Source organism: Fopius arisanus, unplaced genomic scaffold (genome assembly GCF_000806365.1).
Source record: "Fopius arisanus strain USDA-PBARC FA_bdor unplaced genomic scaffold, ASM80636v1 scaffold00307, whole genome shotgun sequence".
NCBI lineage: Eukaryota > Metazoa > Arthropoda > Insecta > Hymenoptera > Braconidae > Fopius > Fopius arisanus.
Window position 1 is genome coordinate 29,111 of NW_011888046.1, and position 12,246 is coordinate 41,356.

Below are 12,246 nucleotides of genomic sequence, written 5' to 3' on the forward strand. Positions count from 1 at the left end.
TTTCCACCTTGTCAGACCTCCCATTTTCCTGTTTAGAAGTGATGGTTCTGGAACTGCGTTGATGGGTTCCCCAATGATGAAATGTCCAGGTGTAACGGCTCTGCAGTCATCAGGATCATCTGATAGAGGGCAGAGAGGCCTCGAGTTCAGTTGAACCTCGATTTGAATCATGAGTGTATTGAGTTCCTCGTACGTGAGTACCAGATTCCCCGTGAGCCTTTTAAGATGAAATTTCACAGATTTCACCGCAGCTTCCTATTTCCCACCCATGTGGGGTGACTGCGGTGGGATGAAGATCCATTTTGTGCCGTTTGATGCCAGCTCGTTGATGATGTGATGAATTTCTCTTCTCGATTCGTCTAAGAGCATGCTCAGCTCATTGTCTGCTCCCATGAATGTCTTAGCATTATCACTGCTAAGTGTAGCACAGATACCTCTCCTTCCCGTAAATCTTTTGTAAGTCTCAATGAAAGCCTGTGATGTTAAGTCTGTGAATAGTTCAAGGTCAATTGCCGATGTGGCAAGGCACACAAAAACTGCTATATATCCGTGATATTGGCGAGCTCCTGATCTTCTCCATCTGCTGATTTTGATAGGACCTGCGTAGTCGACTTCTGCGTGCTTGAATGACCGTGCTGATGTGATTCTCCTTGGAGGCAGTTGTCCCATAAGCTGCTGTCCCCTGATGGCTCGATGTCGTGCGCAGATGACGCACTTGCGAATATGTGATTTTACAGGATGACGACCCCCGATGATCCAGTATTTTTGTCTGATGTGGGCCAGCGTTGCCTGTACTCCTCCATGAAGAGTTTTGCGATGAGATTCCTCGATGACCAGTGATGTGAGCCTTGATTGTCTTGGTAGAATTGATGGATTCTTGGCTTCTGGCTGAAGATTTGATCGTTTCAGCCACCCGCCTAGGCGAATGGTTTGATTCTCATCCAGATAAGGAATCAGCCGTGCCATTGGATGATTATTTGCGATGTCTTGCCCGTTGATGAGGCGATTGATGACTGGTCCAAAACTCTCCTGTTGTGTATAGTTGATCCAAAAGATTCTGGTCTCCTCCAGTTCTTCTGGCAAAGGATCTAGTTCTCTTGGGACTGGCTCCCCTCTCAGGGTGTTGATGACTCTCAGGACTCTTGCCGAGATCCTGAGCAACCTGTCGAGTGTGGAGTACTCCTCCAAGAAATCTTGAGGTCTCTCCAGATTTAGTGCCACCGGATGTGCAGCCACTGGCCTTTCCTCCAGGGCTGCTTCTGCCGTTGATTCGATTGATGTTGATGATGATGATGATGGTTCTCCATTGATGATTTCAGCCATGATGGACCATTCCACCACAGCTGATGATTTACCAATTGATCTGGTGATAATCCCCGTGATGCACAGTCAGCTGGGTTCTCGATCCCTTTGACATGATTCCATTCAGCTGCTGGTAATGAGTTCTGGATTTTGGTCACTCGATTCTGAACGAAATCCTTCCACCTTGATGGGTGTCCATTGATCCATGTGAGCGCCACCGTGGAGTCAGACCAGAGAAAGAGTTGTAGATTCTCGACCAGATCGGTTAAGATGACAGCTGCTGTCAATTCCAAGCGAAGAATTGTCATCTTCTTAAGTGGTGCGACCTTGGTTTTTGCACTCACCAAGATGACTAATGGCTCAGATTGATGATACTCCACTCTGATGTATACTACGGCCCCCATTGCCTGATTCTCGTACTGCAGTTAGAGAAGACTTCGGCTTGCAATCTGTACAGGAGACCGTCCCAGAAACTATCCAGCCAAAGATGGTTTGTTGCGTAACAAGTTGATTGTCCGGAGATTTGATGACCTTATGCCCAATGATTTGACCATAATGATCAGCTCCGATGATGATATCGATAGGACCAGGTTTGAGATATTTGTTGTCCGCCAATTGTAGATGTTGGAGATGATTTGCGTCTGCTTTTGTGTAGTGAATTGATGGTAATGTTGATGTGAGCTTGGCCATATTGATCTGATATTGATCATTGAACCGAGATTGAAGTTCATGATGTTGAACCTCATGATGTTGATGCAAGTGCTTTGGCAGTTGCCAACAGCACAACCCGTTGACTCGCTGAATTTGATGATGATTGATGAGTGACCTTGATGTCAGAGGACAACCCCGTTGTCTCTGACTTTGCTGATGATGTTGCTGATTCTTGAAGTTGACCACTTGAACTCTCAATTGATCCCGATGCCTTTGATGTTGATTCAATCCCTTGTGAGATCTCTGAAGAGTTGAGAGAGTCGTAAATTCTCTCTGTCTCCGTTGACCTCGGTGATGATGATGTTGATGATGAACCTAGGGATGGAAACAACCAGATGAGGGCCGTATCATTTGCCAAATAGAGTAAGAAAAATGATACTTAACCTCTCAATCCGGATACTCCGTGATCTCCCTGGTTGTCCTCGATTACTGGAACTGATGGTCGACTCGGCCGTCTTTCCAGTTCCTGGCGATGTTCGATAGCTCCATCATGGATCGAGGTATGATGTGGGCCCTTGCACTTCTGACAGTGTCGTGTGTCTTTGCAGAGATTCGCCTTATGAGGTCCAAAGCAGTTGTAACACAACTTGCTGTTGGTGATGAAACCCCTGTGTTCCAGTGGAGTCTTAGCCATAAACTTGTCACACTTGAACTTTAGCCAGTGTGATCCGTCACAGTATCGACAAGTAGGCCCTGATGATGATTTTCCCGATGATTTGTCAATGGTTGATGAGCTTCCTGTTGCTTGATGGGTGTGGATTGATAGTTTTCCCTTGGCCTTCTGCGAGACAGTGATCTTGGCAGAGGTGGTGACCTTGGAGGGTTTCACCGGATCTTCCCTCTCTACGTTCTCCAAGGCTCGAGCTCTGGCCTCCAGAAACTCGAGGAAGTCCTTGAGAGGACGGGGATTCCTCTCCGATCCCAGATGTACCCAAGCCTTCTTGGTCTCCAGATCGATGACCCTCCTGATGACTCTTCTCCTCGTCAGACATGATGAATTCCGATTTGTTTTAAATTCGTTGATGAGGAGCCCTGTTGATTACTGTCCGATGATGCTGACCGTTTTGTGATGATGAAAAACCTGGTTGATGAGATCCACTGTTCACTAATGTGAAAACCGCGCCGATGAGAAACCCGATTTGAAATTTTGGGTGATGAGAACCACTGATAATATGTTTCCACTCGCTGTGATATTCGTGTTTACTAGATGCTTCGAAACTCGAGCGCGCGCCGAAATCAAAACAACAGTGCTTTATTGTTATCTGCCGCGATCGCTTTCCCTCACTCCCGATCGATTACGTTACCACGCGTCTCCGAGATTGTTGTTAATGTTTTAATGTTCACCACTTCACTTAAACACTTCCAGATCCGGCTCGAAGGACCATTGATTTGCGAATTGATGTTTTTACCGGGGTAGGGTGGATTGGTAGTGGAAAAGGTGAGATAGTTTGCCATGGATGATAAAAAAACACGTTGAATAAGCCGCAAGGCGAATCAGTATAATTTAACCTAAATGTACACTATTTACACGTGATAACTGTCCAATAATACTGATGATGATTATAACCGATAAATTTCAATGATAAGAAACCGAAAGATTAGAAGAAAAGATGTATAGACCCGATCAAAGCCACCATGATATAACTGATACGATTCCGATATTTGCGATGCGATTTAATTGATGGATGAATACGTTGTGATGTATGTGGTCAGCGTAACCCCCCATAGCACCCGAGCCCATCCATCCCCGAATTATTCCGATGGTGTCCGACCGACCCAGTGCCCTGGATCAGCCTTAATTTCATACACCACCACTAAATCTGGCAATCACCGTGTAAATACTCAAAGCCACCATGATATAACTGATACGATTCCGATATTTGCCATGCGATTTAATTGATGGATGAATACGTTGTGATGTATGTGGTCAGCGTAACCCCCCATAGCACCCGAGCCCATCCCCGAATTATTCCGATGGTGTCCGACCGACCCAGTGCCCTGGATCAGCCTTAATTTCATACACCACCACTAAATCTGGCAATCACCGTGTAAATACTCCCATGAGATTTACTAATGCCAAATTTATATTCTTGTGATTAGTAAATATTCTTAGCTAAAGAAATTTTTTTTCTCAGTGCACTAAAAAAATTGTGACGTAATCGTAGATTGGACAACCTACTATTTTTCGCTGTTTCTTTCAAAGTTACATTTTATGTTTTTCCCCCTTATCTAAAATGGACACATATTCGAACGTGATCGGTGATGTGTTCAATGCCAGTTTATTCATCGTTATGTTATTATCATAGAGTAATTATCAAATTAGAATACCTTTGAGAGCCATCAGTTGGTTGGATGGGATTGCTTCTTTCATTATCCCCGTACGAGGGGCTCTTGTGCCAGTCACGCTGCATTCCTTAATTCCACACCCGCAAATCGAGAGTGCAATCGTTTTGATGAATGATGCTGCAGTGGGGGACCTTGCAGCGTCATCGTAGTTGACTTTTGGAATCCAAATGCCTTGACCTACATGCATCATCTCAACCTGTTATGATGAATGATGGTTATTCCTCGTTGATAAGGGGTGTTGAACCCTTGATTGGTCACCATACTCATTTTTTCAGCCATGAACCGATTAACCGGAAAACCCCGAAAAATTTGTCTTTTTATAATTGGAGCATGCAGATAATGCCATATAATGCCAGTATTTTTCAGATGATCGACATTCCAATTTGTCGGTAGAAAAAGCAGAACCCTAATTCATTCAAGACTACCAAACGAGGGTTCAATATTCGATACTAATCGAGATACTTTTACGGAATAATGAATCATATCTGTTTATTTTTACATATTTAATCAAGACAGTTATTTTTACCTCGATTACTTATTATGGAAAGAATTGTCGAAAGAATATCGGTCAATGCATAGCAGTGTATAACGTTCTACTAAGGAGTATTGATCATACAGGTTTTTTAATAATACGACTAGTGGAAAATCCGAGAAGAAGGAAAAGATTTACGTACGAGTTTCGATTCGAGAGCCAATTGCGAAGTGGCCAAGTATCATGGAATCTTATTACATTGATGGATATTTCATAATTTCCATCTCATTTATAGGATACCTCATTTATAGGTATACAGTGGACTCTTTAAAGTTGCCGCGCTCGAAGGCCCAGGAAAAGGCGATTCTTGAAAATCTACAACTTTTTGAGGTCCTCTTTTCTTAGCTGTTGTCGATTTTATTCAAGAGATACAATAGTATCTTGTGCACCAAGGGAAGAAAACAGGGGTTCGGCTTCGCCTCGGGTCGGTAATACTCACGCGGGTTTGAATTTCTTATTTCCCTTCCTCGGTGCACATTGTTCTTTCAGGCATTACTACACGGAAAAGTTCGATTTTTCTTCGTAAATGACGGGAGGAATGTGGGTTATGTCACCCAGAGGATCTTCAAAAACAACAGAAATTTGAGGGATAGATAGTATGACATAATACATCTTTATTTCTGTTTTCATGTATCGCGAACAAAAGACGAGATAATGATACTACCCTGAGTGGGATAGTGTTCGAGCGACCTAGAAAGGGATTAGAAAAAGTGTTTCCAACCTTTGTAAATTCTCTTTACTTGACTTTTGATGACAAGCCTGGATGATTTATTCAACAGACGCACTCCGAAATACGGAGGTTTGAATGACATGTGGTGTTTGGACAACTATTAGCTAAGTTTCGATGATGTAGGTATTCCCCGGTAGGAATTGCCAAGCATTGACAACAGGGCCAAGCTTGGTTGACTGTAAACTGCCAAGCCTGGTATTTCCTAGCCTGAGTCTGGCTTCAACCTGTGGTGATGCCAGTCTAGCGCCAATAGTCGTACCAAATTCACGGGAACACCGCTAGATGGCGAAGAGACGTTTTTATTTCTACGAGTGAATTGTCGTGGTAAAGTTCATGAAGGGATTAACGACAGGCTGAATAAGTACTCTGGTTTCCCTTCAAAACACGCATAAGTCTTTCGCCTTTTACTAAAGATTTCCGTAGACGGGAACAATTGATGAGTCTATCAGACAATTTTTTGTAGGCCCGGGGAAAACTGGATCGCCAATTAATCAAGGAATAATTAAATTAAACACAATAATATAAATAAGATGAATAAATAATTAAAAATAATTAAAATCCGATAAATATATGTTAAATTTCAATTCGAGTTTATTTAATTGCAAGTCTTGATTGAAGCCAGGTGTTAGGTTATATTAGCCTTGATCAGGCCTGCTTTATACTGGTAGGCCTATGTTGGGCCTCACCCTTAGGCCAAGCTGGACTTCCCAAGCTTGGTCCAATGTTTCACTCCCGGCATATCCCACGCTAGGCCGAACCTATGGCGCCAGTCTAGAAACAGGCTTGGCTAGTCGTGGTCCAAGCCTGGTCCAGGCTTGGTCCAATTGTTAATTCCTACCTGGGTTTTTAAGGATTAAAATTGTCGGACTCTTAAGGTAAAATTACTATCGACAATTCCAATTTCGATGATAATGATTGCGGTTTGACCTTAACCTTACCTCATCAACATTTTTCATCCAATAGCCTGGGGGAGGTACCTTTTCGCCTGCTTCCAGATATTTTTCTAAATCTCTAACTGGTTCATCTAAATTTGCCAAACATATTCTATTGAAAAAGACGATTGTTCTTCATAATTTCAACCCATTATATAAACGGCGTGTTCTTTCCGCATCATTATAAATGTCTCAGATTATACGTTATTATTCAGTCCAGTAAAATTCTCTAGCTCCGTCACTGAAAAAGTAATGAACAGTCCAGTAAAATTTACTGGAAGTGCTGTAAAAAACGAATGATTGATACGAAAAAAAATGGTCCATTATTAAATCCGCCGCTGCCACGAATATTTCAACTTTTTGACAGTACATTTTACAACATTGAATGAACTTCGGAGAAAATAGAGGATCAGTCTAGTCAATTTTGTTGCCCTGCGCAGTAAATATCCCGGCGAACTTCAGTGATTTTTTAAAGAATTTCACATGAATTTTCATCAGGACAGTGCAACATTCCACGCTTACTAATACGAGACCAGTAATTATACTTCGCCGTCTCGTCCTCCAGATCAAATGTGTAGTAACGCTCTTATCATGCGATCCATCACAGAAAATCCCTAGAGAGTAAGAAAAAAAAAACAAATAGTTCCTTCCGTGTATCCCTGCGCCCGACGCCATCTCAGCCTCATTACGTTTTTCTGTGCGGTCCAATACAGTTGCTTATCCCACGCAATTCCCCTTGTTTTCAATATTACCTTTTTATTCCAGTTAATTCAAGTATTTAGGTGACTAAAACCTTGAAGATGAGTTCACGACGTAAGAGAAGTCGTTTTCGCGCTGATTCGAGTGAAGAAATCCTGAAAACCCTGAAACGTTTGGAGAAGGAGGTTAGAATGTCTCGTGGAAGATCCACACATAAAGAGACTCCGAGGACAGGCACGGACAAGTTGTGCCGCTCTGTTAAGCTTGATTCGAGGGGCAAATCTTGTTCCAAGTACCGAGTGCGAGATTCGGCTCGTTACAACTCTGTTTCTACACGTCGAGGATCCAGACCCCATTCAGCTAGGTCACCCTGAACATCAGATGGCTTATCTAATTCATCTCCAGAACCTAAAAGAGGACGTCGGCACAGCAGAGAATTGAGTCGACTCCTATGATTCCAGCTCCTGTAGCCCATCGAGTTTGGACTCACCACCTGCTACAACCGCTCGAACAGAGGTGGAAATGGAGGACCCAGATAAGTGCAAGGTAACCAATCAGGAAAATGTAGCTCTAGATCTTTAAGAGTGCCTAGGGGAGATTTCTTCAAAAGAACGCGAAAAGGGACCTCCCATCTCTAAAGCCCTAGCAGACAGATGGAATCAGATACTATCGGAAGGTCTTCGCAAGGAGAGCAGAGTGGAGCTCATTAAAAAATATCCCATACCAGAGAATTGTCCTGGTATGCGAGCCCCTGCCCTGAACGGCGAGGTTAGATCAGCGCTCAAATCTCCATCGATTCGTAAAGACTTCGCTCAATCGATATCCCAAAATCAGGTCGGTGCTGCATTAACAGCAGTCGGTAAAGGAGTATCATCTTTGCTTCATATCAAAGAGGGCAGCTGTGACGAAGTTGAATGGACTGAAGAATACAAGTCGCTGGTTACAAATCTGAGTGATGCAGAAAAGATTTTGGCTGATCTGCACTATTATATGTCGTTGTCTCGTTGCTGAAACATTACGAACCTGTTTAACCCCATTGTTAGAAGCGCTGCAGAAGATGGGAAAGTGGACTCTTACCTCTTTGGCTCCGATTTTGCGGAGAGACTGAAATCAGCCCAAGCGGTAGAAAAGTAGTCAAAAGCAATCATCAAACCTCCAAGACCCAAGCCGTCCATGCCACTTAGACAGAAGCAGGATTACGAGCAACCCCGTCAGTCATCAAGACCTCCAATTTCTCGCGATTTAAACTACTATCCCCCCTCGAGAAGGAACTCATCGAGGAACAACCCGAGCTTGAAGAGCTCACATCGAGGGGGGCACAGATCGAAGATCAGCCAGTATCAGCAATATAGGTAGACGTAAGTATTTCATCAGGGAGACTTCACTATTTTCTCGATCAATGGGAAACTATCACTTCAGACCAGAATATTCTTTCATCTGTCTCGGGATATCGAATCCCATTCGCGTCTCGACCTTCACAGAGGTTTCCTCCAGGCGGACCGATAGTTGCTCCAGAGAATAAAGCCTTATTATCGGAATTAATCAAAGGGTTAATCTCCAGAGGAGCTATATCAAAATGCAAACCTTGCAGAGGCCAGTTGATCTCCTCCAATTTTTTGATCGACAAAAAGAATGGGGAGAAGAGGTTTATCCTGAACTTCCAAAAATTGAATGAATTCATTAAGCCTCCCCATTTTAAGATGGAGAATCTCAACGATGCCATTAACCTGATTAGAAGAGGAAATTTTCTGGCAACCCGAGACTTGAAAGATGCCTACTTCTTGATTCCCATTCACCATAAATTCAAGAAATTCCTTCGTTTCTCCCATCAAGGTCATCTATATCAGTTCAATTGCCTTCCATTTGGCCTCAATACAGCCCCTCAAGTTTTTACCAAGTTACTTAAGCCGGTTGCACATCTCTTGAGATTATCAGGCATTTGTTCAATATTTTACTTGGATGATATTTTGCTGATAGACAAAACAGAACACCAATGTTCCAAACACGTTCAGGAGGCTTGTAATCTCCTACAATCAATTAGCTTCATCCTCAATTTTGATAAATGTCAGACAGTTCCGCGGACGGAAGTAAAATTTCTAGGCTTTATCATTGACACAAAAAACTTTGTGATCAAACTTCCCGATCAGAAACGAGAGCTTATCTCAAAATTTGTGGAAAAATTTATGAACAAATCCTCATGTAAGATTCGGGAACTTGCAAAATTCATTGGCACGTTAGTATCAGCCTGCCAAGCTGTCGAATATGGTCCGGTTTATCTCAAAATTCTGGAGAGGGAAACATTCAAGGCTCTTCGTAGATGTGGTAAAGATTATCATTACTTTTATCAAATAAGATCTCTCCAGATCTTCTTTGGTGGCATAACATCATTTTATCAACAAAAAGAATCATTCGAAACTCTCATTTCGTTATGGAAATCTTTAGTGATGCATCACTGACAGGCTGGGGAGCTCTCTGTGCAGGAGAATGTACTGGAGGCGGGTGGTCTGAACCAGAGAAGTGCCTTCACATCAATGTACTAGAACTCAAAGCTGCGTTTTTAGCCATGAAATGTTTCGCCTCTTCTCTTTCATCCTCTCAACATCTTCATCGGATTGACAACACCACAGCCATTGCAACCATCAACAAAATGGGCAGCGTCCAATTCACGAACCTAAATAGAGAGGCAAGACGACTGTGGCAATGGTGCGAAGACCGGAAATTATGGGTGCTAGCATCTTATATTCAATCCAAAGAGAATGTGGAAGCAGATTTCGAATCGAGGAGACTGTCCAACGACACTGAGTGGAAATTAGCAGAATGGGCTTTCTCTAGAATTGACCAGTATTTCGGCCCCTTCGAGGTAGACCTCTTTGCATCATATCTGAATCACAAATGTGATAACTACGTTGCCTGGCGAAGAGATCCCGGGGCCATTGCTATCGATGCCTTCACGATAAACTCGTCCAAGCATTACTTCTACGCATTTCTTCCCTTCAATCTAATTTCCAGAACACTTCAAAAAATGTTTGATGGTGAAGCCGAAGGTGTTATTGTAGTACCTTATTAGTCGACACAGTGTTGGTTTCCATTGATCCAGAGTATGAAAACCCAACCTCCAATACCCTTCACTCCTAACGAGACACTATTATTATCTCCTTCCAGAGAGAGCCATCCGCTGCAGAAGTCGCTTACCCTGGCTGCGATGAAATTATCAGGAAGGCGTTCTCCAGCAGAGGGACACCGGAACTAGCCTTCCCGGTGGTCCTAGCATCGATCTCCAAGGGTACCCTAAGACAATACGATTCTGCCTGGAAGTCCTGGTGATCCTTCTGCCAAAAGAATGGTTTCGAAGTACTCAATTTTGATGTTACCCGAATTCTCCAATTCCTGGCGGAGAAAAACGAAACCATTAAGTCCTCGTCGTCCCTGAACACTTATAGATCTGCCCTAGCCTTCTTAGCGGACATCCCTCTAGGTGAGGATCCCCTGATCCAACGTTTTTTCCAAGGTTTAAATGCCCTAAAACCTTCTCAACCCAGATACGTCTGCACTTGGAACCCTAAATCAGTCCTACCGGCACTCGATAAGTGGTCGCCGAACGACCAACTATCGCTGGAACGCTTAACTAAAAAACTCCCACGTTATTCATCACTATCAATAAGCCGCATGGACCGGCAACTATACAGACCATCAGTAATTGGGTTAAAAAGACTTTAGCTGAATGCAACATGACACCGAAATGTTTAAATCTCACAGTACACGTCATGCATCAACTTCGTTGGCAGCACTCAAAGGTATCAACATAGAGACTATCAGGAAAATAGCAGGCTGGACCCCCGAATCGTCTGTTTTCGCCCGTTTTTATAATCGTCCGATTATAGAGTCTCAGAGTTGTGCTATAATCGAGTCTGTCAACAAGTAGCCTAATTCTCTCGCTGCTCCTGTATCTTTTTCCTTGGTCTAGTGCCTTTTGCAAGATTTATGTTACCATTATAGCTATCCTAGCAGGAAGCACATGTAATGATAGTTTATTACAGTAGGAGTTGGTATTTTTTCAAATAATATTCATTGTTGAAATAAATATTACACGATATATTCAAATCGCTTGATTGCTCTGAATGTCTACACATTTGATCTGGAGGACGAGACGGCGAAATATAATTGAATGATTGAGCGAACTTACCAAGTGAAGTTCGATCACAATTATGTGAGCCGTCTCGTCCGAACAGATCAAACCCCTCCCTGAATGTACCCTCCCTGACGCGATTTGAAGAGTTCTTCGGGAATAATGAGGCTGAGATGGCGTCGGGCGCAGAAATACACGGAAGGAACTATTTGTTTTTTTTTTCTTACTCTCGAGGGATTTTCTGTGATGGACCGCATGGTAAGAGCGTTACTACACATTTTATCTGTTCGGACGAGACGGCTCACATAATTGTGATCGAACTTTACTTGGTAAGTTCGTTCAATCATTCAATTTTTCGTGGATATTTGTGACCGTGACGTTGGCCCTGCATTTAGCCGTTTTCTTCTCTTTTTCATACCCTTTTTTAGACTTGGGGCTTTTTTCATTTTTATTTTTATTTCAATTACATGAGTCTATAAATTAGAGAGACTCACTTGGCCGCCTTTTCAAAAGGATAGGAATGTTTTTATTTTTTGTTAGATGTTACTATTTTGTGTTAATGAAAAAGCATTTTCACCTTTTTTCTACCAACAGGGCACCATTTTAAGTTATTTCATTCACTGGAATAATATCCTTGGACCATCGCAATTCGTATTGGTTTGCACAGCGGAGGTTCTAGTTTATTATTAGATCGTTCCCATCATTCCCATCAGATAGTGGTTTATAATTGTTTTCAAAGAACGTTGGAAAGGAGTAATATAATCTCTTAAAAATTTAATATACCATAATATTTGATAAAAATATCAGATCTAATCATAAAATTAACCTTCCGCTACGCAAATTAGCGAATAAATAGTCATTGTTTTAC

General features: G+C 42.6%; 1 protein-coding gene across 1 annotated transcript; it reads right to left on the reverse strand.

Annotated features, from left to right (window-relative positions):
- Positions 1–255: 255 nt before the first annotated feature.
- On the reverse strand, positions 256–1,323 carry LOC105272808 (uncharacterized). Its single transcript, XM_011315033.1, has one exon. It carries the CDS (start codon positions 1,321–1,323, stop codon positions 256–258), a length of 1,068 nt encoding a protein of 355 aa, XP_011313335.1.
- Between the last annotated feature and the right edge of the window lie 10,923 nt (positions 1,324–12,246).